This window comes from Ambystoma mexicanum, chromosome 1p, assembly GCF_040938575.1.
Source record: "Ambystoma mexicanum isolate Mex_15411 chromosome 1p, UKY_AmexF1_1, whole genome shotgun sequence".
In the NCBI taxonomy this organism is placed as follows: domain Eukaryota; kingdom Metazoa; phylum Chordata; class Amphibia; order Caudata; family Ambystomatidae; genus Ambystoma; species Ambystoma mexicanum.
This window is the reverse complement of record NC_090921.1, coordinates 800,115,415-800,141,999: the sequence shown is the minus strand read 5'-3', so window position 1 is coordinate 800,141,999 and position 26,585 is coordinate 800,115,415. Positions and strand designations below refer to the sequence as shown.

At 52.0% G+C, this 26,585-nt stretch overlaps 1 protein-coding gene across 2 annotated transcripts in view; it reads left to right on the top strand.

The window, feature by feature from the left end:
- The window catches only part of ADAR (adenosine deaminase RNA specific), a 338,180-nt gene that overhangs the window by 164,075 nt on the left and 147,520 nt on the right, over positions 1 to 26,585 (top strand). For both annotated transcript variants that reach the window (XM_069652057.1, XM_069652051.1), the window contains exon 9: positions 7,744 to 7,837. In XM_069652057.1, coding sequence (XP_069508158.1) covers positions 7,744 to 7,837 — 94 coding nt within the window. The remainder of the gene's footprint in view (positions 1 to 7,743; positions 7,838 to 26,585) is intronic.

Genomic DNA, 26,585 nt, shown 5'->3' with positions numbered 1-26,585 from the left:
CTGAAGTCATTTCTTCCATCTCTGAAGGGCAAAGTGGTGACTATCTTCATGAACACCACCACCATGTTCAACATCAGGAAGCAGGGGGCACTCTGTCCCCAGCGCTCTCCAGATAGGCCTAGGACTCCATTTCCTTTCACCTGGCAGGAGTTGAACACCATCGTGGACTCCTGCAGCAGGGAGCTGCGCTCCTGCCATGAATGGGAACTTCGTGGACTACCTTTCCCAAGTGGGGCGGACACCAGATCGATCTGTTTATGACGCAGACTAATTCCAAATGTCAGAAATTCAGTAGATTTGGTACCCAGACCGTCTCAGCCTGTCAACGTCACCTCCGGTCAAGCTGCCAGTGGTCGTGGATCTGCTCACCAGAGGCGCAATCCTGCATCACAACCCAGGGTCGCTGAATTCGAGGGCTTCTCCAGCATGGGGTCTGGCATGGATTCACATGCTCATGAATATTCCCTGTCAGGCTGGGAATCCTCGGTAAAAAAATCAGTATCAGTATCAGTTTCGTTTCTGATCTGTCTTTCGTAGTAGTAACCAATCACTGATCTCTGCGTCATACTGACCACAGCCAATGACTGCCATCTCCCTAAGCCCCGCCTCTGGCAGCCATCGTCAAATTTTTACCGCACGGTCAAGTGTTGGGATCCTCGTGCTATTGCTCTCGAGCTTTAGTGCTTTTCTCGCGTTTTTTCCTAGGAAAATTTTCTTTCGGTCAAAAGAGCCTCAAGCTCCACCGTTTCTTTATCCAATCAACGGGGACCCATGTCGGATTCTTCTACGCCCCTCAAGGGTGAAGATTTCGTCGAGCCACGCTTTTGGAGGACTCCAGAAGTTTCTCAGGCCCATCTCGATCATGGCCCAGGAGAAGGGAAGCTCGACGCCCAGAAAGCTGTTCAGGGTCTGCCCTGGATGCCAGCTTCAGAATGTCTTTAAGGAGTACGAACACTCCCTTTGCCTCTACTGCCTGCATGAGGACAAGACGCACGTGGAGAAGGAGTGTGCGTTTTGCGGCAATATGTCGGAGTGGACCATGAAGGACCGCCATCTGCGTCTCCCAACTGGCTGGAAGGGAAGAGCCCGATAGGCGAGAAGTCCGAGCGGTCTTCTAAGATCTTTGAGGGCGCCCCGGCGACGGGGGTCCAACAGAAGGCCAAGCACCGCGAGTCCGCTGGCACCAGTAGTGCCGAACGGTCAGGCTCTACGGGCACCAGGCAGGGCGCATCCTCCCCGACGCCATCAACCACGAGCCAACGCTCTGGCTCGGGTAAGAGGAAGGCCGAACACCCGGTGAAGCTCCTGGAGAGACCCCGGTCGAGCTCGAAGGCCCCATCGGAGGGGGAGCGAGGCGGTGGACCCCCCCCCCCCCCAAAAGGAGAATGCAGTGAGTGCACTTAAGGTGGTGAAAGCCTTAATCCATCCGGCCAAGGCCTCTATCGAGACAGTCGCGGCAGCCCTGGCTCAGCCTGTGGAGGCTACACCAGTGGTGGCGACCTCGGGGCCCAGGGTCTCCCTGCCACCGCGGAGGGAGTCCTCTTTCATGCCCATCGACAGGACCCCCGTGAAACCTCCGACGGAGAAGAAAAAGGGGGGGGCAGGAGGTAGTCGTGGATTCGGCCTCAACCTCTGAGGAGCTGATCGAAGTCTTAAGCCACGGCGTTGGCGTGGAAGAAGACCAGCCCGTCGGGAGGGACCCCGACGTAGGAGACTAGAACGTCAAGGGTGCAGACGGGGCTCCTGACCGCCGTCGGACTCCCCTCAACCAGTGTCGCAAGACAACTCGGCGGCCATTTTGTTGGCTATACAGTCCTTATGCTCTGAGATGAGGACGAGAGTGCCGTTACCACCAACGGGGGAACCTCTCCCGACGGGGGACCCGGAGCCAGGCCCTTCTGGGAGCCCTCCTCAGAGAAGGATTCATCCTCCACCTCCTTTTCAACCATCGCGCCCTGCTCAGTCCTCCTCCCTGTCCACAACCCGTGGGGATGATACGGGGACTGACACGGCCGCGACGGGCACAGACGACGAGGTTTACGATGAGGATCTCCCGTCACCTCCTCCCCGAGCTTCCCCGCCCGACGAGATTGGATCGTTTCATGCCATGATCGCCAGGGCATCCGAGCTTTTCCAGCTCTGCCCGGAAGAGAAGGAAGGTTTCCTTTATCAACGGCGCGAGACCAAGAGGAAGATGGTCCTCGCTGTACCTCTACTGGACGATATCTGGGGCGAGGGTCTTGCCCTCCTCAAGAACCCATCCACAACGCCTGCAAGAAGGGATCGGTAAGAGAAGAAGTACCGACCCCGGACTCGGTCGTCTCCGCGGCGGCTAGGAAGAAAGCGGGGGGAGGGGGTGCTCGGCCTCTGTCAACCTCCCCGCCGGACGGCGAGGGAAAGAAGTTGGACACGATGGGACGCAGAGTCATCTCATCGGCAGCGACTACGATTAAGGCTGCTAACGCCTTGGCTATCGTAGCCCGCTACGACAGGGAGTTGTGGTACAGAATCGCCCCCTTGCTGGATTTCCTACCAGACAAGAGGGCGGAGGCCCTAGAGATCTTGCAGGAAGGAGAAGTGGCGTCGGACCACGCCATTACGATAGCGACGGACATCGCTGACACTGGATTTCGCCAGTTGGGCAACGGCGTGTGCCTTAGACGGCGTGGATGGCTCAAGGCAACTGACTTCCGTCAGGACGTGCAGACCAGAGTCTTGGACATGCCGTTCGACGGGAGCAACCTATTTGGGAAAACAGTGGACGATTCCCTACAAGCCATCAAGACGGACACGGAGACGGCCCGGGCTCTTGGTGTTCTCCAGCAACGACGGCCGCCCTTTCGGAGCGGCGGAGGCAAGCAGGGTGCCTCCAAAGGTTCCGGCGGCGGATTTTCCACCGATCGTCAAGCGGCCCGTTCGTCGTCACAGGAAGCCTACAGGGGACGAGGCAAGTCGGGCGGACCCCGCCGTCGTCGCCAAGGAGGACAAGGCGGCAAAGCCTCGTCGAAGCAGGACTGAACCGGCCGTGGGGTTGGGCCCCCACTGAAGCACCCCGGTGGGATGCCGGCTGGCAAGCTTCGTCAGCGTGTGGGAGTCCATCTCCACCGACCGTTGGGTGCTGGACGCCCTGGCCCAGGGTCACGCACTAGAGTTTCTAAAGTGCCTGCGCGTCCCCCCCGTGGCCAGGAAGGAACATCACGTCCTTCAACTTCTCTTGGAGGTAAAGGCGATGCTCAAGAAAGGCGCCATCGAGTTCATCCCAAAGCGGCTTCGGGGCTCCGGAGTTTACTCAAGATACTTCCTCGTGAAGAAGACTGGAGGATGGCGTCCCATCCTGGACCTACGATGACTGAACAAATTCATCAAGGCGCAGAAGTTCCGGATGGTCACCCTCCAGCACGTCCTGGGTCAACTGGAGGAGGGCGATTTTCCTGTCGTTTGATTTGGAGGATGCCTACTTCCATATCCCCATCCTAAAGGGACACAAAGTTTCTCAGATTCGTGGTCCAAGGGCGTCACTACCAGTTCAGAGCCCTTCCCTTCGGATTGAAGTCGGCACCCAGGGTGTTCACCAAGTGCCTCGCACCGGTGGCGGCGCAGCTGCGCCTGTTGGGGGATCCACGTCTACCCCTACCTGGACGACTGGCTCATCCGAGCAAAGACAAAGGAGCTTGCCGCGGAGCACACGGCGAGGACTGTCCAACTACTCACGGACCTGGGATTCTCCATAAACTACGCCAAGTCCCACCTGGTGCCCGCTCAAGACGCACTGTTTCTGGGAGCGAAGCTCGACAGTGGCGCTTCTGGCCTCTCCGTCGAAGGAAAGGACGAGGGCCATCTTGTGCAAGGTGCAGCGGATGCTGGTTGCGGACGCGGCCAGGGTGAGGTCCATCAAGTCCCTCCTCGGAATGATGTCTTCTTGCATTTATCTCATCAGCCTGTGCAGGCTTCGGATGCGCCCGTTACAGGAGTTCCTGGACGCTCGCTGGATCCAGACGACAGGCAGCTTCGAGGACAGGATCACACTCAACGAGAGCTTCCGACGAGCGATCCGGTGGTGGGGCACCCTCGCGCATCTGACGGCGGGCATGGACTTCCAGACCACCAGAAGACAGTGACCACGGATGCCTCCCTGGAAGGGTGGGGAGCGCACACCGAAAATCTGCACGCGAGGGGCCTTTTGCTGCCGACGGAGAAGTCCCTCCATATCAACGTCATGGAACTCCGTGCAGTGTTTTGGGCCCTCAGGTCCTTTCTTCCGTCCCTCAAGGGCAAGGTGGTGAGGATCTTTACCGACAACACCACCACCATGTTCTACATCAGGAAGCAGGGCGGTACCAGATACCCAGCCCTGTCCAAGGAGGCTCAGGATCTGTGGCATTGGGCCGTCACCCAAGGGATGTTTCTGGTGCCGTTTCATCTGGCAGGGATAAAAACACCATCGCCGACTCGCTCAGCAGGGAACTGCGCTCGTGCCACGAGTGGGAACTAAGACAGGATCTAGTGGACCGCCTCTTCTGACGGTGGGGCACACCCCAGATCGATCTGTTCACGACGACAAACTCCAAGTGCCGGAGGTTCGCCGGCAGGTTTCCCCAGCCGAGGAGCATGGGCGATGCTTTCTCGTTCCCCTGGGAGGGCCTGTTCCTATATGCGTTCCCTCCATTGCCGCTGCTGATCCGGCTCATCAACCAGCTCAAGAGGTCACAGTGCAGGATGATCCTCGTCGCACCTGCGTGGCCGAGGCAGATATGGTTCCCGGACCTTCTGGACTTGTCAGCGTCCCCGCCAATCAAGCTGCCAGTGGACGCGGATCTTCTCTCCAGGGAAGGAGGCGCCATCCTCCACCACGACCCGAAGTCGCTGAACTTGCAGGCCTTGCTCCTGCAGCGTTAGAGTTTGGAGGTTACGACATACTGGTCGACTGCAGAGAGGTTCTTGCAAAGGCCAGGGCGTCCTCAACTCTTAAATGCTACGGACACAAATGGAAGAGGTTCTCTGTCTGGTGCCACGCACAGAAGATTAACCCTCTACGGATTACGGCTCCTCAAGTACTGCCGTACCTGCTGACGCTGGCCAAGGCTGGGCTGGCGCACGCTTCCATCAAGATTCATCTTGCTGCGATCTCCTGATACGCCAGAACCACGGGACAGACGTCTTTGTGGTCTCATCGTCTGGTGAAAGAATTCATGAAGGGACTGTTCAGATCGTTCCCGCCGGTGAAGGCCCGGCGTGGGAGCTCAACGTGGTGCTGACCAAGCTCATGGGACCTCCGTTCGAGCCTCTGCACTCGGCTCCGTTGAAGTTCTTGTCGTGGAAAACAGCGTTTCTTGTGGCCATCACCTCCGCACGACGGGTGGGAGAGATCCAGGCCCTTTCCTGCAAGCCCCCGTACTTGACTTTTCACGACACGAGGGTAGTGCTCAGGACGCACCCCTCCTTCATGCCCAAGGTGCTGTCGGACTTTCACCTCAACAAACCCTCGGTGTTACCTGTTTTCTTCCCGTCGCCTTCGTCGCCGGCTGAAAGGACTTTGCACTCGCTGGATGTGGCTAGAGCGCTGAAGTTCTACGTGGACCGCACAAAGTTTTCGGAAGACGTCACAACTTTTTGTGAAATTTGGACCTGTCAATCAGGGGAAGGCTCTCTCGAAGGCTTCCATTTCCAGATGGCTCTCCGGCTGTATCATGTACTGTCATCGGTTGGCAAACCGACCGCTGCCTGGCCGTCCGAGAGCCCGTTTCACCAGAGCGATCGCAGCTACCACGGCGTTCCCATCTGGTGTGCTCTTGCTGGACATCTGCAGGGCTGCTACGTGGAGGTCGACGCACACCTTCACGAAATTCTACTGCGTCGATCGGGAGTCCAGGGTCGGCCAAGCAGTGCTGCGCAACCTGTTCGCCTAAGGTGAGCCTGGTGAGGAGGTAAGAATTGCTTAATGTTGAGTTTTGGATGTAATGCTTAATGTTGAGCCTTTGCCACCTCCCGTGATTGTGCATGTGTGTACTTCTATGTATTCTTTTATTCATGAGTATGTGAATCCATGCCAGACCCCATGCTGGAGAAGGAACAAGAACTGTTGTTCTCCAGCATGGGTCTGGCATGGATTCACATGCTCGTGAATATTCCCCGTCAGGCTGGGAATCCTCAGTAAAGAAAAAATCAGTATCAGTTTCTTTTCTGATCTGTCTTTCGTAGTAGTAACCAATCACTGATCTCTGCGTCATACTGACCACAGCCAATGTCTGCCATCTCCCTAAGCCCCGCCTCTGGCAGCCATCTTCAGATTTGGTAGCACGTGAAGTGGCAGTATGACCAAGTGAAGAGCCGCAGAGGGGTAGGCGGGAGGGTTCGCATGTGAATCCATGCCAGACCCATGCTGGAGAACAACAGTTACAGGTAAGTAACTTGTTCCTTGGCCCCTGTAGCCTTGAGTTCGGAGTGTATGAGTTGCTGGCGGACTGCAGAGGTCCTTGCCAGGGCCAGAGCAGTGCTACGGTGGAAGCATTTAGCTACGTGGTGCTGGGTGCACAAGTTCAATCTTCGGAGGGTCACGGAGCCTGCAGATTCTTCCGTACTTGTTGTCTTGGCAAAGGCGGGGCTGGAGCATGCCTCCAAGTTGGATCTGGCGGCTATCTCCCGCTACAGCAGTTTTCCAGGATGATCTTCTCTTTGGTCCCACAGGCTAGTCAAGGAGTTCCTCAAAGGATTGTTTCGATGGTTCCCGCCTATCAAGGTACCTGCCCTGGCCGGGAACTCAACAAGGTACTGACAACGCTCATGAGGGGGGGCCCTTCGAGCCTATGCTTTAGGCACCTCAAGTTCCTCTCAATGAAAATGGCTTTCCTTGTGGCCATCAAATCTGCCAGGAGGGTGGTTGAGATCCAGGCCCTATCCTGCAAACGGCTTTATCTGACTTTTCACGAATCGAGGGTGGTGCTGCGGACACACACCCCTCCTTCATGCCAAAGGTTCTGTTAAAGTTCCACCTCAACAAGCCCTTGGTGTTGCCTGTTTTTCCCGAAACCTTACACCGGCTGAGAGGACTTTGCACTCGCTGGATGTTGCTCGTGCTCAGAAGTTCTACATGGCACGCACTAAGGATTTCAGAAGATTTCTTAACTGTTTGTGAACTTTCTTCCTGTGAACCATGTGGGAAGGCTTTGTCCGAGGCTTCCATCTCAAGGTGGCTCTCCGGCTGTATCTCACTGTCGCAAATCGACCACTGCCCGGCCTTTGGAGCCCATTCCACCGGAGATCGCTGCGACGACTGTGTTCCTTTCTGGTGTGCCTTTGCTGGACCGCTACAGGGCTGCTACGTGGAGTTCCACACACCTTCACAAGATTCTACAGCGTCGACCGGGATTTCAGAGAGGAGTCCAGGGTTGGCCAAGCAGTGCTACGCAACCTGTTTGCTTGAAGGTGAGCCTGTTCCTGAGGTAGGAGTAATTGCTTCTGTTGAGACTTGCCCACCTCCTGTCGTGTAATGTTGTACTGGTGTTTTCTTTATCATGATCATGTGAATCCATGCCAGACCCATGCTAGAGAACAATAGTTACAGGTAATGACTTTGTTCCTTCCTTTTTCTCCCTTCCTATAGGGGGCAAGGTGTTTGTTCTATACAGAGAGTAGTGCGAGTGAATCAGACCACCTTTTGAACTGAATGGAGGCCACCTCATTTGATTTTTCTGTTAATGAGCTGCAAATTGTTTATTTGACTTTTATTTTGTGTACTGTTTACAGGTAACCGCTGTGTGAAAGGTGAGGAGCTCAGTTTGAACGGGGAGACAGTAAATGATTGCCATGCTGAGGTCATTGCCCGCAGGGGCTTCATCAGGTAAGATCAGGGAACATTACTACAGACATTTTTTACTTTGTTTTTATGCTCTGTCATTGTGTTTGAGCTTCCTACTGCTTTGTCAGCTCAGTTCCTTGTGTTTATTTCAGCTGTCTATTTCGCTAGGAGTTAATTTTGTCAGATGTTTTTTTAGTAACTTTCCACCATACAATGGTCCCCCAAACCTCTTGCTTTTGTTCTTGCACAGTCTCTTGACTAAAGTCAAACCTTCTGCGTCACTCCACTGGCCTTTTGGTCACTGGTAATGGGGAAACTGACCAGTCCTTCAGACTGTGCTGGGAAACTGTTTCCCTTTTTACATGTTTTGGGTAACTTTTTCATATTGCACAATGCATCTTCCAATGCAGTGGCGATACTTTTGTATTACCCCAGACCTACCATCAAAGGGTTTTTGGTTACTTTTAAATGTGTCTAAAGACAGGCTGGTGACAGCAATTACATGTTTACATATTTTTTTGTACTTTTTTGGTTGGCTCTGAAGTTTACTGCGTTTGGCTACTGTCTGTGGCTAGTGATGTATGGTTTTTATAACGTGCCTAATGGTTTCAAGGCCCGACGAGGCAAGGGAGGGGGGAACAGAGGAAAGACAGACAACAATCTTACTAGGCCAGGTGACCTTGAGGTCACGCAAGTGTAGGGAACGGGGAAGTGAGAAGTGCGAGGGGGGGGGGGGTAGTGCAGTATATGGGATAACAGTAAAATAAATAAACCAATAAATGTAGCCAAGTGGTGGCAAGTGCAGACAGCAGGTGTCAAGTAGGGGGCTGTAGGGATACAGAGACAGACCCAAGTGCAGGGGGGGCAGTGCAGGTGTGCAACTGGCAGGGAGGGGACCTGGGCCCGAGAACAGAAGGTAGCCAGATGACGGTGCAATTTCAGAGTTCAGCAGAGGAGAGAAAGCGGAAGCAAAGGAGGGTCTTGAGGTGCTTCCGGAACTGGAGATGGTTCGCCTTAAGTTTCAGAGAGGCATGGAGGCTGTTCCAGAGGGAGGCCCAGCCAAAGAAGGATCTACCACCAACTTGTTGCTTGGAGAAGGGACTGCCCCCGAGTGAGTTGGAGGCGGATGAGCGAATGGCTCGAGGGAAGCTATTTAGGAAGAGTTGAAGGTATTGAGGCCACAGGCCCCAGAAGGCCTTGTGGACAATGCAGAGGGTTTTGAACTTAATCCTGGGAACTAGTGCAGAGATTTCAGCCCTGGATTATATGATCTCTGGGCTTGAGGCCAAGGACAAGTCTTGCAGTCCTGTTTTGGATGAGTTGCAGAGGGCGGAGAGTAGAGGCAGGCAGATTTAGAAAGACGCTGATGCAGTAGTCCAGCCTAGAGGTCTCCAGAGCCCTGGTTCTAGTGAGCTTCTGTGGGAAGGAGAGCAAAGTAAGAATACCTGAGGAGGTGCAGCTGGTAGTGTGACTTCTTGGAGACGTCAGAAATGGAAGGAGAGTGGATTTGAAGATGAGTTTTTTAGCCTCACAGGTTTGAGCAGCAAGAGGGCCAGGAGAGGCTGGACAGAGGGATGGGAATGGAGGCAGCTGGTGTGCCGATGAGGAGAATCTCTTACTGGCATTCAGGCAGAGAGCATTGGTGGCACACCACTCCTGGATAGCAGACAGTCTGAGGGCGAAGTGGTTGCAGAAGGGAGCCTGAACATGAGCAGAGTCATATGCATAGCACTGAAAGTTGGGGGCAGAGAGCGGTAATGCAGTGGGCAAGAAGTGCTGAGTATTGGTTGAACAGCCAGGGGGAGAGGTTAGACCCCTAGTGAACACCACAGGTAGAGATGGAGGAGAGGAAGGACCCAAGTTGCACCTGGGAGGGTCGATCGGAGAGGAAAGAAGTCCGCCAAGCCAGGGCCTGATCAGTGATGCCCAGGTTATCACTTAGACTGTTGAGCAGGATGGCATGGTTGACTGTCAAAGGCAAGAGATCAAGATGGGAACACTGGATGTTGGAATTTAGGCTTGAGAGCAGGTCTTCATGGATGTTCAGGAGAGCAGTTTCCATGCTTACTGATTATCATGGAGACAACCAACAGATTCAGTGTGGAGATTAAGCTGGGAGATGGCCAGCTTAATGTTGGTGGTGTTGGCCGTGGCACAGGTTTATTTGCTTGCATCTTTGGCCATTTTGTTGGCCTTCTTCCTGCCTTCCTGGGCCAGGAAATTCCTTTTATGGTCCTGAACTTGCCGGGGAAAGCAGTGTTGGAAGCCAGGAAAGGAATTAGACTCTGGTTTCGGTATGTAGTGTATTTGTGAGTTTGCCCCAGTGGTCCTTGATTGGACCACTGCTGGGGATGTATGATGCAAATCTTTTTTTGGGCTGTTTCTGTGCACACCCCATTCCAGCAGATCTGAAGAGGAACCAAGTATCCTGTGTAGCTGTGGAGAAACCAGAGGACCTGTCCTGAAGGGGCCTGCAACCATTTCTTGCTGCTGTCCCTGTGGAGCCATGTCTGGCTACTGATCTTGGGAGACCCTCACTGGTGCTTTGACTCTTTGAACTGGTGGGGCTTCCCCGTCTCACTGGCTTCTCATGACCTGGCAGTTTGGAGTCTTCCGAGGTGTCCCTCGTCCTACTGGTTGGTATCACCCCAGAAGCGTCGCTGTTGTCTGAAACTTCGGGGGTCTCCAGCTAGTCCCACAAGTCTCCTTCCTGCAACATTTCATTGTCTCGGCATCAATTGGTCTTGTTGGGTAAGAACTGGTGCAGTCCAACTGGTGTGGGACTACACAAGTCTCATCTTAGTATTGGGGAACCCACCTTTTTAAAATAGGCCTGTATTACCCAAGTTGGTGGTGACTGAGGAGCCAGGCTTATCTTTGTGAGTTGTAGAGCTGTACAATGTAATCATTAAACACAAGTATCTAAACACTTAGTTATATCATTTATTTATGCACAGATTTTTTAGGTATTCTTTAGAAAGCAGTAATTAGCTGTAACATTAATCACAAGTTGGTATTCTATTAAAAATGAACAAAGCAGGTAAGTAATTCATTCGTATGTAGCACCCGGAGGTGATGTCATTTGAGGTCCGTAACATTTATATACTATCACCGTGGCAAGATTTTTTTAAGGAAGGAAAGGTTAGGGTTAGATCGTAAGACTGCCTGCATCCCTTTGGGAGAATCTGTTATCCCAGCATTAAAATGTTCAACATTGAAAACCTTTAGGGGAACAAGCACCGCCAAAGCCAGTGGGGTCTTAAGGAGGCATTTAGGGAGCCAGGACAGCCAAAGTAAAGTTCTGATTCTTTTCTTACAAATATGTTTCTGTTCAAAAGAGAAATTGCAGCAACTTGAGGAGTCTCCTTGAGAAGGCACAAGCTGTAAGGCCAATGCAGGTAAGCTAGTGTAGGGTTACATCACACTCTCAAAGCTAGGAAGCACCCCAAACAGCAAAAGGATAAAGTACCACAAACCCCACATTAACTTTGAAATTCAGTTGTTTCAGCTGGTTGCCTTCATGGTGCAGTAGACCCTTGTTCTTGGTGACGAAAGGGAGGACACCTGGCGGGCTCCTGCAGAAGCATTCGAGAGGGACTCTGCAGCAATGGATTTTCATCGATTGACCGTCTCCGTAGTTTGTGGCTCTTTTCTCAGTGCCAAAGAGCGAAAAGCTCTAGTTAGGATTTCCTTGATCCCTCGGTCCTCTACTCTGGTGAGGGGACTCGGGGGCATGGATTTCTTGCTTCTGTAGGGTCCCCTGGATGCCCACGAAGATCTGGCCAGATTTGCACTTCTGCAGCATTGGAAAGTCATAGCAAGTTGGGGGTTGCGCCTAAATAGTTTTTTAGGCTAGTTGGTCCCACCAGCCTAGGCGAGTAAGTCCTTTAAGGGTCTTTCAAGTCGATTTGAAAACTGGGTCGGCACAGCTTCAGGGCTTCACTGGGCAATTTGCGGTCCATGCGGGTGCTGCTGGCGTCTTCTCTTGTCTTCTACTTCGGATGTTGTCCTCCAGTGGTAAACTCGGGGTCGCAAAAACCTTGCTTTTATGTAAGTTCCTATTCTCCAACATGGGGTCTGGCATGGATTCACATACTCATGAATATTCCCCGTCACTGAATCAGTTTCAGTTTAATTTCTGAACTGTCTTTCTCCTAACAACCAATCCCTGGTCTCTGGGTCATACTGCCCCAGCCAATGACTGCCCTCCACCTAAGCCCCTCTGGCAGCCATTTTACCACACGTTCAAGTGTTGGGGAGTCCTCGTGCTATAGCTCTCTAGCTTTTACTGCATTTTGCGATAGTTCTCTATTTTTTTTCAGTCAATCGAGCCTCATGCTCCACCGATTAACCTTCTGACTAACTGGGACCTGTTTTCAGATTTTCAGTGCTCCTCCAGGGCGGATTTTCATCTTAGAGGCCTACCCCGTGTGGACATGGCAGAGGACTTGGCACCTCTATTCAAGGTTTGCCCCGGCTGCAACCTACGGATTGTCTTTCAGACAATGGACATTGCCTCTACTGCCAGTTCTTCGAAGAGTAAGTCAGACCACCATCCGGGTAAGCTTTTGGAGAAGACCCAGCCGGTCCAAAGGCCCCCCAACCCAGGCGAAGGCCGCAGACTCCTCTGTGACCATGAAGGCCCATACCTCCATCGACATAGTAGCAGTGTCCCTTGTGAAGGCCGCCGGTGCGGATTCGCAGGGCATGGCCCCTAAGGCGGCATGGGTATCCCTGCCTACCAGGAGTCCTCCCATCGAAAAGACTCAGAGGGTGATGCCCATCATTTCAGTCTCCCCTGGTCCCAGAGAAGGGGCGGGGGGGGCACAGTAGTCAAGGGCACAGACATTTCCTCAGAGGAAGAGGTCACCAGCCTCCCGGTCCTCAAGGAGGGGAGATGTGACGAGAGCAGGCCCTACGGGGGGTGGGTTTGAGTGGGGGGGTGAGAAAATCCTAATGAGGGTGACGAGACCGACTAGGAGCAGCAGGGCGGTGACGACTGAGCGGATCAGCCGAAGCCGCAAACGCCCCGGTCACTTCCACCCCAGCAAACACCTGGGGATATCTCAGTGGACATACTTACGGCTCTGCATACCCTGTGCTTGGAAATACGAACAAGGATGCCTCTTGCGCCGGCAGCCCCAGGCCATCGGAGGAACCACCACCCAAGAGGAGCGTTCACCCCCTCTGCCTTTTCACCCCTCTCCCCCACGGAGGGATGACACGAAACCGGACACGGCAACAACGGGCACTGGCACGGACGACTATGACGGCGGCCTGGGGATCTCCTGTCTCCACCGGCCAGATCTTCACCGCCCGACAAGATTGGCTCGTTCCACGCTATGATCTCCAGGGCCTCGGAGCTGTTCCAGCTCGTCCCAGAGGAGAAGAAAAGAGGGTTTGCTTTACCAGTGCTGGGAGGTGAAGAGGAAGACAGTACTTTGGATGCCGTTATAGGATGACATTTGGGACGAGGGTTTGTCCCTCATGAAGAACCCTTAATCAGCTCCGGCAAAGAGGGATTGCTATGAGAAGTACAGATTGCTGGACTCTGCACCCAAGTGTTTACGGTCCTAGCCGTCTCCAGACTCTGTGGTTTCAGTGGCAGCCAAGAAGTCTTTGGGCTCATCATAGTTGGTGGCCCCCCCCCCCCTACCCTCAGACGGTGAGGGGAAGAAGTTGGATGCCATGGGGTGAAGAGTGATCTCGTCGGCAGCAACGACCATCAAGGCTGCCATCACCCTCCATCGTGGGACGTTACGACAGGGAACTTTGATTCAAGATGGCCCCCCTCCTGGACTTACTTCCCAACTACAAGCAGGCTGAGGCGTTGGCGATTCTACAGGAAGGCGAGGTGGCTTCGGACCACACCATAAGTGGCCACAGACATTGCCGACATGGGATTCCGCCAGATGGGAGACAGCGTTTGCCTTTGTCGGTGAGGCTGGCTGAGAGCCACGAATTTCCATCAGGATGTTCAGTCGAAGGTGTTGGACATACCCTTCGACTGGGACAATTTGTTTGGAAAAACTGGACGAGTCTCTCCAGGCCATCAAAGCGGACACAGACGGCTCGTGCCCTGGGCACACTTCAGCAACGGCGGCCATCCTTTCGGACTTCTGGAGGGAAATCCCAAAGTTCCTCTAAAGGATTCGGAGGCCCACCCCCGTGCTCACCAATGGAAGGCCATCTGGCAAACTTTATCAGCGTGTGGAAGACCATCTCCACTGAGCAGTGGGTGCTGGACGCTCTCCCAGAGACACCCCGGAGTTCAAACGGTAGTGTCCAAGGATACCATTTGTGGCCCATCAGGAAAACCACATCCCTTAGCTGCTGCTGGAGGTACAGGCCATGTTAGAAAGGGGGCTCGTCCCGAAGAAGCTCCAGGGCTCCATCCTCATCAGAAAGAAGACTGGCGGTTGGAGGCCCATTCTGTAAATCTAGTAGGGACTCTGTCACCAAACTGCATTATATGAGGTTGAGATTGCACTGATAGGCCTCTCTCCCACTGTGCGGGTCTCTCAAATTTAGCAGGGGTTCTGTCTCCTAATTGCATTGTATGATGTCTAGGTTGCACTGATAGGCCTCTCTCCCACTATACAGGTCCCTCAAATTTAGCAGGGGCTCTCTTCCCAAATTGCTGTGTAGGATGTTTAGATTGCACTGACAGGCCTCTCTCCCACTGCGCGGGGTCACAAGCTTAACAGAGGCTCCAAACTGCACTGGGTGGCGTTTAGATTGCGCTGGTGGAAGTCTCTCGCACTGTGCAGGTCTCTCAAACTTAGCAGGAACCTTGTTTCCGAACGGCACTGTGCGATGTTTAGATTGCTTTGATAGGACTCTCACCCAATATACAGATCTCCCAAATAATCTGCGCTTAGCCCTATACTCTACCAATCCCGGAATCCCACCCCTACCTAACCAAATCCCATACCAGCAGACCATTAACACCCTAACCCCCCCACCGACAGTGCACTCTTAGGAAACATACCCTACCCACCGACAGAAAACACTGAGCCAGAGAGCACCCCAGGGTATCCAGAGAAGGAAAACTGAGGTCACTGCGACCACTCAGCACAGCATAAAGGACCAACTACCATACCACGCCTGCACCTAGACTGGAAAATGGCCCGTACCTGAAAAGGACGCCGAGAAAGAGAACAAGATCATGCAACAAGAGACGCGATCACACACCGACAGAACCCACAAGAAACGGCCCCATTGGAAGAAAACACACCTAAAACAGCCACAACCGCAATAAAATCCACAAGAGAAAAATCCTTATACCTCACACCTTACCTCGCAACAACCACGGTACACCAACACCCCAACACTGAAACATGCAAACAATTTCCTGATACACGCAGAAAAAAGACGGGGCACTCAATAAGAGTGGGAGGGTTCCGACCCATTACCCCTTACATTACAAGAACAGAGGGGCAACATCGATTTCCACTACATCCAGCACAATACGGCGGCGTACCAACAACCAGCAACGCCACCCCCACCCAACAACCGGACCCAATGAAGAAACCTCTGCTGAACTTCATCCGAGTAGCATCACAGCAGAAACACCAAGACTAATCAGCCCCATTATCAACTTACTAGACCTCATCAATGAAGAAGCAGCTGTCGCCGTTCTTCATCCTACCGACATCAATGCGGAAACCCCAAAGACCGACCATTACAAACTCAAACAAATATCCTCAGAACAAAACCTCACCCAGAGAATCCACTGTAACCTAAAACTCAAGGTCAATGTCCAAACACTCAACGGAAATATACAACCTCCTGCCAGAAGGAGGCATAGACATGCTATTTGTAGCCAAAACATGGCTAGACAACTACAAGATCACCCGCAACTGCTTGCCTGAAGACTTCAAATGCATCCAAACAAACAGAAAATCCAAAAGAGGGAGGGGGGGGGGGACTAGCAATCATCCACAAGGAACTGGCCATCAAAATGGAAGACCCACTAAACATCGATGAATGCGAATCCTTAATACTACGACTTTCAGTAAACCCCAAAACCAACCTGAAATTCATACTGATATACAGACCACCAACCTACGATGCAACTTTCGTAGACGCTTTCACGGAAGCAATCACTACCCTAGCCATCAACTACAATCATCTGATGATCCTCAAAGATTCCAACATCTGGTTCGACGAAGAAACCACAACCACACACATCCTTAACCGCCCAACTAGCAGCCATGAACCTACAACAGTCAAAGGAGCAACCCACTCAGCAGGGCACACACTTGACGCAATCTTCGCCAACAAGGATCTCACCACGGCACCCCCAATTCAAATACTTTGGAGCGACCACCTCATTATTCCGTTCATAATCACAACGGCTGCTCCGACAAAAAAACAGGAAAAGCAACCCATCATGATAAGAAATTGGAGAACCATAAACTAGAATCTAACCAAGCTCCTAGAACTCGGCAAACCACAAGCATCAACCATGGAAGAAGCAGACCTAGACAAAAAAAGTTGCCCTACTTCATACCTGGATCGCAACAACCCTTGACGACATCGCCAAAGAAAAGCCCTTCACCCCTTCACGCAAGAAAACTACAGCAAAATGTTTCACCCCACTACACGACGCCATGAAAAGGAAAAACCGTAAACTAGAATCTGAATGGAGTAACACCGCAAACAAATTGAAATACCTACAACAGATGCGTGCATATAAAAAGGAAATACAAAAAGCAAAGAGGAAACATTACGACAACCGAATCTTCAGAGCACCAAACGCTCAAAAAGAACTATTCAAAATCATAAACTAAATTAAAAAAAACACCGGCCTACAACACGCCAGTGCCATCGACGAAACTTTGCGAGGACCTCGTAGACCACTTCAAAAACAAAATAACCTCCATGCAAAACAGACCAAGCGTTCACAGCTCAAACCCCACCAACGCAGACGAGGAACGCACCAGCTACAAAACTTCCCAGAAATATCAGTTGAGGCTTTCGTCAAACTGGTAAACCAAAGCAACAAATCGGGCTCTCCAGAAGACCCTTGCCCCCCGGACATATACAAAACAATTCTCAAACAAGGAACCCCCATGGAATACCGCAGGAACCTCCTCAACCTCTCAATCTCAACAGGTAAAGTACTGCAGGCCTTCAAATCGGTTTACATCAAACCACTACTCAAAAGACGCAACAGGAAACGTAGAAGACTTCTCCAACTACAGACCCATCTCCAACATACCTTACATAGCCAAACTACTAGAAAAGTATGTCTACCAGATAACCCAAGAATTCATAGAAGAGCATTGCCTACAAGACCAGGCACAAGTTGCCTTCAGACCTATGAGAGGAACAGAATCGGCTCTCCTCTCAATATGGGACGACCTAAAAACAAACGCAGACTCAAGACCACAGCACCGCCCTGATTCTCCTTGATCTGTCTGTAGCCTTCGACACTGTCAACTAGGGGTGTCATGGTATTAGTTTTATGATGGTACGATAACCTTCTTGCCAAATGACGGTATATCATGGTTATCGCGGTATAGCAGGTGGAGTTAACTAATCTTAACAAATATTTTCTAAAAGGTCATAAACTGTCAGATTTATCATCACAAACAAAACCAGGCACGCAGGACCAGAATTGGGCTTTTCAAACATACTTTCCACTGAAATGTCACCCCTTGCTTCCACCAAACACACGTGTGGAGAGGAGGGGAGAGCACTGTTGCGACTGGCAAAGCAAACTTAATAGCTTTTCTTACGTGGTCATTTAGGCTTTTGGCTCCCCCACTGGCTACTGGTGAAGATGAACATGTTGCCATCTTGATAACCTGCACGCCACAGATCAATCGAGGCTGATGGTAGTATAAGCGTGTGCGCATGAACACACACTCTCTTTATGTGACAGCCTTTAGTTTACTTGCGGGCCAAAAGGTGTTCAGTAAACACGGACATGTCACCTTTGGTATGGCAGCAGTGAATACCCACAGAGATGAGTGAATTTTGCAGTGTGACTTATTATATGTAAATTCAATGATGGAACCAGGGAAATCCCCCATTGTCATATGTTTAGCAAACATTATCCATTATAAATATATAAACCCCAAAGCCGCCATCCCAAAGTAAACCCTTTTCCTTCTTGGCACTGTATTTATTCTTCCTATTGCTAACATATTGATTGTGTCAGGCACTTGCGGTTTATGGAATGGCATTAAAAACTGCTCCAACTGAAACTACTTGGCAGATGGCACATCCAACAGTGCAAGACCAAGACTGCGCAGCACTTGCTTTCTGCAGCCTTTCCAAATCAGACTGAAAAGCACACTTAACGGTATAAACAGTATACCGGTATAAACAATGTGACGGTTATTATTGGTCAATTAAGTGGTTCACGGTATCTTTAACGGTATACCGTTATACCGTTACATCCCTACTGTCAACCACGCCATCCTCATAAAGAGACTAGAAGGACTAGGGATAACACACTGCCCTACTGTGGATCAAATCCTTCCTGACAAACAGAACAGACAATATGGATGAAACCTTGTAAATCAAAACCCAGAGTCTCCACGTGCGGAGTACCACAAGGATCATCCTTCTCCCCGCTTCTATTCAACATCTACATGTACCTATTAATATCTCATCAAAAAACACGGCCTCACATACGACGACGATACTCAAATAATCTTCAACATACAAGACACCCGAGAAGAAAACACCACACTAGAAAAGTGCCTTTGTGACATATTCAACTGGATGAACATCAACCATCTCAAAATCAACCCAGACAAAACAGATAATTGTTTCAAAAAAGGGAGGAGACATCCACTACATCCCCTGTCCAAGAGCTCGGCAGCACACCAGAACCATCAACTGTAAAAAACCTAGGTGTCGTCATGGATAACGACCTCACTCTGGAGCCACAAGTAAACTCGGTAATCAAGAAATGTTTCTTCCTCCTGCGAGCAGCAAAAAGGATCCTACTGTTCCTGTCATTCGCCAACAAAAGACTTTCCATTATCGCTCTGATCATGTCCAGAGTGGACTATGCCAATAGCCTATACCTGGGCATGCCCGAACGACTTCGAAAAAAACTGCAACGCTTACAAAATGCAGCAGCCAGACTCCTCCTCAAGCTACCCAGAAGAGAACACATCACACCCGCGCTAAAAATACAACACTGGCTACCACTGAAACAGCGAATAAAGTTCAAGGCCATGTGCATCACGCACAGAATTCCCAAGCGACAAACTACACCTACCCCAACCGACTAGAAAACTAAGATCAAGCGCCGACATACGCCTGGAACTAAAACCCTACAACAGAAAAAAACTCGGAGGATCGTCTTTCTCTCACCAGGCACCGAAAACCTGGAACGACCTACCTAAGAATATACGGAATACAACAACCACCTAGCATTCAGGAAACTCCTCAAATCATGGCTCTTCAAAGCGTAACCACAACGGAGACGCACTAGAATTCCCAGACATTAAAACAATGATGGAAAAAAAACTCCAACCTCAACCACTCTCAAATTGGACAAACACTCGGACCGAAGAACCAACCACTCGACAGAGCATAAGACATCATGGAAAATAGCCACAAAGGAAGGCTGCAGAGACTGACCACATACGTAGACCCACACACAAGCCCAATTGACTCTCCCACTGGTATGTACCGGACGATCATATCCAGACCGGCAGACCCATCTAGATAGACGTTGGCCTGTGTCGCATCTGGATAGGAACGATTGAAGGATAACATGCCCGCACCTAGAAAAAACGTGAATGCTAACATGTACCACATCTAGAGTTCTAAACACCGGCCTGCGTGGCGCTCGGATGGAGTTGTGAATGTTAGCATGCCCACACCTGGACTGGTTGCATCTGGGTGGGAGTGTGTGAATGTTGGCATGGCCACACCTGGATGGTGTCCTGGGCCTTGGCCTGCACCGTGTCTAGATGGGAATGTGAGGGCCAACAAATGCCGCACTCGGACAGAACTGTAAATGTTAGCATAGTAAAGGTCAGGTAACCCACTAACCAATATAAGATCAAACTGCATACTTATCTCACTCAACAAACTCTCACAACCATCTCTCGCACAAGCCGCACGCACTTGATAACACTGCAACAACACATAAGCCGGAACAGCACATGCGGACCGACACCCGCACCAAAGCTCAGCACCCTGTGTATACAGAGTTGAAGCTGCCAACAGAACACTACTCCTGTCACTATCCTACTCCCTTCTTCACCTTACTAACCCATTCCACCTTTATCGTTCACATATCCGCCTGGGGACCAATTCCGTTGGTGACGGTGCGCGGTACAAATACCTTTAACCTCTGCCGTCTACATAAAGTCCCAAAAGTTTCGGATGGTGACCCTTCAGCACGTGTTAGGACAGCTGGAATAGGGGGATGTTCTATTGTTGCTGGGCTTGGAAGATAACAATTTTCACATCCCCATAGACAAGGGACACCGCAGGTACCTGCGATTCGTGGTTCAAGGATATTACCAGTTCAAGGCCCTTCCTTTGGGGTGGAAGTTGGCGCCACGGGTGTTCAAGTGCCAGGCCCCGGTGGCAGCGCAGCTATGTCTACGAGGGATCCATGTCTACCCATACCTGGACAAATGGCTCATCTGGGCGAACTCAAAGGACATTGCCGTCGACCACACGATGAAGACAGTCCAACTCCTGACAGACCTGGGGTTCTCCAGCATGGGGTCTGGCATGGATTTGCATGCTCATGAATATTCCCTGTCCGGCTGGGAATCCTCACTAAAGAGAAAATCAGTTTCAGTTTAATTTCTGAACTGTCTTTCTCCTAACAACCAAGCACTGGTCTCTGGGTCATACTGCCCCCAGCTAATGACTGCCCTCTACCTAAGCCCCTCTGGCAGCCATCTTCAGATTTTTACTGCACGTTCAAGTGTTGGGAGTCCTCATGCTATAGCTCAAGCTTTTACTGCGTTTTGCGCTTTTTTTTTTTTATTTTTCCTCCTAAGGGTTTACTCTATTCTGGTCAATCGAGCGTCAAGCTCCATCTGACTAACTGGGACCCGTTTTTCAGAACTTTCTACACCCCTCAAGGGGGATTTTTCGTCACTTTCCCTTCTTGGAGGATTCCAGAAGATTCTTTGAGACCTACCACGCGTGGACATGGCTGAAGATAAAGTAGACTCGATGCCTCTGTTCAGGATCTGACCTGGATGCGGACTACAGGACCTTTTCCTGGACGATGGGCATTCTCTTTCCTGCCTACATTACGTGCATTCTACAAGGATATTGTGCCCCGCACCATGAAGGACCGTCGCAAGCGGCTCGCCAAGTGGCTTCAGATGAAGATCCTGGCTGTGGGTGACCCCTGAGCCTCACCCAGCAAGAGGAAATCTGAGCGGTATTCTAAGACCTTTGAGGGCGCTCCGGTGACGGGGGGGCCCCAACATGGCAAAGCACTGGGAGTGCCGTTGGGACGGGCTCCTCGGCGGCCAGGTCAGGAACGGCATCCCTGGCACCTTCAACCACAAGCCAATGCTCTGGGTCGGTGAGTAAGAGTCAGACCATCCGGGTAAATTTCTGGAGAAGCCCCAGTCGATTCCGACAGAATGCCAAGGGGAGCAGGGTGCTGAACCTCCCTGAAACCGCACCCACCCGCAGGTGAGGGCCTCAAGCGTGTCAAAGATTGTGAAGGCCCAGGTTCCCCAAGCAAAATCTTCCTTGAAGGAGTGGTGGCATCCCTAGCGAAGGCCGCGGATGTGGGTTCGCAGGAGGCGGCCTCTAAGACGAGGGAATAGTCTTTTCTACCCATCAAGACACCAGTGAAGACTATGCCAATCATCTCCTCTAAACTGTCCCTGCTGGTCGAGAAGGGGGGGGGGGTACTGTAGTCCTGCAGGGCTCCGACCTCTCCTCTGAGGAGCTTCTGGTCTGAAGGCCGTACTGGACAAAGTTTGTTGAGGCCAGGTCCTATGGAAGGACCCCAGAGAAGCAGATGTGGAGAGCGGCGAGGATACCGACGAGGAGTCAGAGGACATCACTCCACTGCCATCGTCCCCGTTGCAGCCACCACAGCAACCGCCACCACAGCCAAAGGATGTGTCGGCAGACATCCTACAGGCACTGCACACTTGTGTTCAGAGATCCGGACAAGGATGCCCCTGTCGCTGGCGGGACCCACCCCCGTCAAGAGGAGTCCATCCTCCACCTCCTTGCCATCCTTTGCCACCATCTCCTCCTCCGAGGGACGATGCGGAACCTGGTACGGCAATGGTGGGTATGGACTATAACGGAGGGGACCTCCTGGTGCCCAGGCCTTCGGCCACCCGACGAGATTGGCTCTTTCCATGCCATGATCGCTAGGGACTCGGAGATGTTTCAACTGGCCCCCCAGGAAAAGGAAGGCTTCCTGTATCAGCGCCGGGAGGCCAAGAGGAAGAATGTACTTTCTATCCCTCTATTGGACGACATTTGGGACGAGGGCTGTCCCTCATGAAGAACCTGTCCTTGGCCCCACGGGAGGGACCGGTACAAGAAGAAATACAGGGTGCTGGACTCTGCACCCAAGTTCCTCAGATCCCAACCCTCCCTAGACTCTGGTCTAGGTGGCAAAGAAGTCCTTTGGATCTTCGGCGTCAACGTTTTCTTCCCCTGGACGGTGAGGGAAAGCGACTAGACGCCATGGGGCGACGGGGTCATCTCGCCAGCTGCAACGACTATCAAGGCGGCCAAGGCTTTAGCCATCGTTGCCTGTGATGACAGGGAGCTGTGGTTCAAGATCGCTCCCCTCCTGGACTTCCTTCCCAACGACCGAGCGGAAGCGCTGGAGATCCTGCAGGAAGGAAAGGTGGCATCGGACCATGCCATCACAGTGGCCACGGATATCGCCAACACGGGCTTCTGTCAGATGGGCAACAGCATTTGCCTTCATCGGGGTTGGTTGAAGGCCACTAGCTTCCGCCAGGATGTACAGTTGAGGGTGTTGGAGATGCCTTTCGACGGGGAAAACTTATTTGGCAAGACAGTGTACGATTCGCTTCAGGCCATCAAGGTGGATACCGAGGCGGCCTGGGGGTTGGGCACGCTCCAGCAGTGACAGCCGTCCTTTCGGGCCTCTGGAGGGAAGTCCCAGGGATACTTCAAAGGTTTCAGTGGCAGCGGTGGCAGCTAGTCATCCTATCAACCGTCCCGCTTGTCGGCTCAGGAAGCCTTCAGGGGCACAGCAAGTTCGGAGGAGGTCGTCGCCAATGCCCCAAGGTGGTGCCCCCATGGCAAAGCGGGATTGAACCGGCTGTGACTTCTGGCCCCCACACGCTCACCACGGTGGGAGGCCGGCTGGTGAACTTCAGCATGTGGAAGTCCATCTCAAACGACCGTTGGGTGCTGGATGCCTTGGCCCACGGGCACACCCTGGAATTTCAACAGGTGCCTGTGCATTCCACCGGTGGCCAGGAAGGAAACACACGTCCCTCAACTTCTGCTGGCGGTACGGGCCATGCTGAAGGGCACGATGGAACTGGTTCCAAAAAGGCTCCAGTGTACTCCAGGTACTTCGTCAGACAGGCGGTTGGAGAACCATACTAGACCTCCGCCGCCTCAACTACATCAGGTCCCAGAAGTTTCGGATGGTCACCCTTCAGCACATGCTGGAACAACTGGAAGAAGGGGATTGCCTATCGTTGCTGGACCTGGAGAATGCCCATTTCCACATTCCCCATTCATAAAGGAACAGCAAGTTTCTGCGCTTCGTGGTCCAAGGTCAGCATTACCAATTCAAGGCCCTTCCCTTCGGATTGAAGTCGGCACCAAGGGTTTTCACCAAGTGTCTGGCACCAGTGGTGGTGCGGTTACGCCTGTAGGGGGTCCACATCTACCCCTACCTAGATGATTGGCTCATCCTAGCGAAGTCGAGGGAGACTGCCATCGAACTCACGGCGAGGACCGTCCGGCTACTCACGGAACTGGGCTTCTTGATAAACTTTGCCAAGTCCTGCTTGGTGCCATTGAAGGACGCGCTGTTTCTGGGGTCCTGGCTCAACACTGTCATGTCAGGCGTCCCTGTCTGAGGAGAGAATAGCAGCCATCCTGGACAAGTTACAACGGCGGTTGACCCTGAAGATCACATGGGTGAGGTCCCTCCTCAGCATGTCTTCATGCATTTACCTTGTGCACCTGTGCAGGCTGCCCTTGGATGCCTGTTGTATCCAGGTATTGGGAAGCTCCGAGTTTCCGTCGAGCAATTCGGTGGTGGGGTGTCCGCATCTGTCAGCGGGTGCGGGTTTCCAGACCCCCCTCCCTGCACCAGGAGACTGTCACGATGGACACATCCCTGGAGGGATGGGGTGCACACACACTAGTCGTCTTCACGCAAGAGGCCTGTGGCTACTGGAGAAGTCATTGCACGTCAACGTTCTAGAGCTACGGGCCGTGTTTTGGGCCCTCAAGTGGTCCTCTATGCATTTCCCCTGTTGCCTTTGCTTCTCCCCGGCGTGGGAGCTCAATGTGGTGCTGACTAGGCTCATGGGTCAAATAATCTGAGGATCCTAGACGTGTGGGGTATTGTGGGTACGTCACAGGGATAGTATTAGTTAGCCCGCTGTCCCTTTTCTAACTTCGGAAATGTAATATGCAATGCTCTGCAACTTCCACTAGATGTCTGCCTATGCAAAGCATGTGAATCTATGCAGATAGAAGCACCAGAAATTCGATTAGTGTCTAATGTATCCTTTATATAGCGCACTGTCGCCATTTGTATGGCCTCAATGCACTTTGTGGTTGGAACGCCCTCGCTAACCAAAGTCCATGTGTGGGAGATTCTAAGAGTTAACTTTAAGATGCTTGTCTGCATTTTGCCGGTTGGCACTACAAGGCTGGCTAGGCTCCTGTAAGCATGTCGATGGGTGCTGTTGGTGGTTTAGGGTGGAGCGCTAGTGCCGGAGACTGGCCAGCTAGAACAAAATATTTTGTAGGTTGTCGCTGTATACTAATGGCAGAGATGTTGTAAATGCAAAGTATGGATACCCTACACATTCGGGCTCAATGTAAGACACAGCTCCCTACACAATTTGGTTAAATGAATGCAAAATAGGACTACCTTACACAATTAGGCTAAATGCATGCAGGTATGTTATTGTGAAGTTAGGGTTTTACTGGAGAACAGTAATGGCTGTACTCCAAGCCCAATTCACACTTATCAGTTTCTGGTTGAAGCCTGCCGGATTCCCAGACTTGAGCTGCCTTTTCCTATTAACGGTGGTTTTTATACATTCTTGGCCAATTGTGGGCGGGATTGGAGGCAGGAACTCAAAAGCGGGGAGGAGGGGTTGAAGGTGCACTGAAAGCACATGGGTGCTGGTTTTAATCGGAAATGCAGCAAATCAAACCCAAGGGGTTGAGGGCAGCAGAAAAGACTGCAGGCTCACCAGAAACAACAGAGCTAAAAGGGGTGTAGAGGCAAGATTGCCGGACTAGGACTTTGCAGGGCCAGACTTGTGTGGTATCTATTGGAGCCAGGGGGTGGGGGAAGAGAGGGTGGGATATTAAAACTAGAAGCAGGAGGCAGGGATGGGGCATTTAAAGTGCATGGTTAAAGTGCAAAAATCTCTGTTCTGATGCTTGTTAATCTGCTTAGAATCACATGCTGTGCATATGGTCCGACATCCAGTGGTAACCGCAAAGTATTGCATCTTGTCTTTCGGGGACCGAAAGGGGACGTCGGCATAGGCGTGTCTGAAACACTATCCCTATCGTGACGTGTGTAGTACCCAAAATCCCTCATGCGCCGAGGTCCCTCCGATTTGTGTTTTTTTTTTTTTTTTTTTTTTTTTTTTTTTTTTTTTTTTGGCCCAGATAACTGGTCGCCCTATAGCGGAGCTCTTCATGAGACATTGTTTCTTACCGAATTGTCGGTTTTATTCCCTGTTAAATCACTTCGCCATCAAGAACATCTTCGACGAAGACTACAGGGGAATAGACTACGGCTTTGGGTTCCGGCGCCTAAGATCCGGCGTTCGGACTTACATCGTGGTCGGGCCTTCTGGCCGGCCTACATAGTAGGGAGAGTGGGCTCGGGGTTTTGCCATACTGTTATTATGTCTTTCCTCTTTCCCACTGCTTTCCTTTTTGGTCTGATCACCCTTCCCTTCTGCTATGGAAAGGACTACATTTAGATTCTGCCCTGTGTGTAGGGTCAGATATCCATGGAAAGACGAGCACACGTCGTGTAACGCTTGTCTCCCCCTGGAGCACGACAAAAAGCGGTGTTCGGCGTGTAAACTCCTTAAACCGAAAACCCTTAAGGAGCGCCAGTTGAAGTGGTGGGCCGCGTACGGAATGTCACGCATGGAGCCTCCCTCCCCCTGCCGTGACACCAGCCGAAAGTGACAGGGGTACACCGGATGACCAAACGTCCAACGCGGACGTTATAGACCTTGAGGTGGACTATTCTAGGTCCGCCACGCCCGTCCCCGACCCTTCCAGGCTCGACTTCGGTCTTGCTACAGAGACCACACCCAGTGACAGGGGCGTACAATCGCACCGCACAAAGCACACAACCCAAGCGCCCTCCTCGACGTCTTCGAAGGCAAACGCCAACGGGTCCACCGGAAACTTCGGCGGTGCCCACAGATCGGTCTGATCCGAAGCCTTCCCCGCATCCACAGCAGCGCATGACTGGGCATAGCAAACATAACAAGGGCGCTACTCCCCAAATTACATGCGCCGAAGTTTCCGTAAAAGAAACTTCGAAGGTTTCCAAGCCCCGTACAGGCTCAAACTACGAGTAGGCCTCTACCCAAGAAGCCAT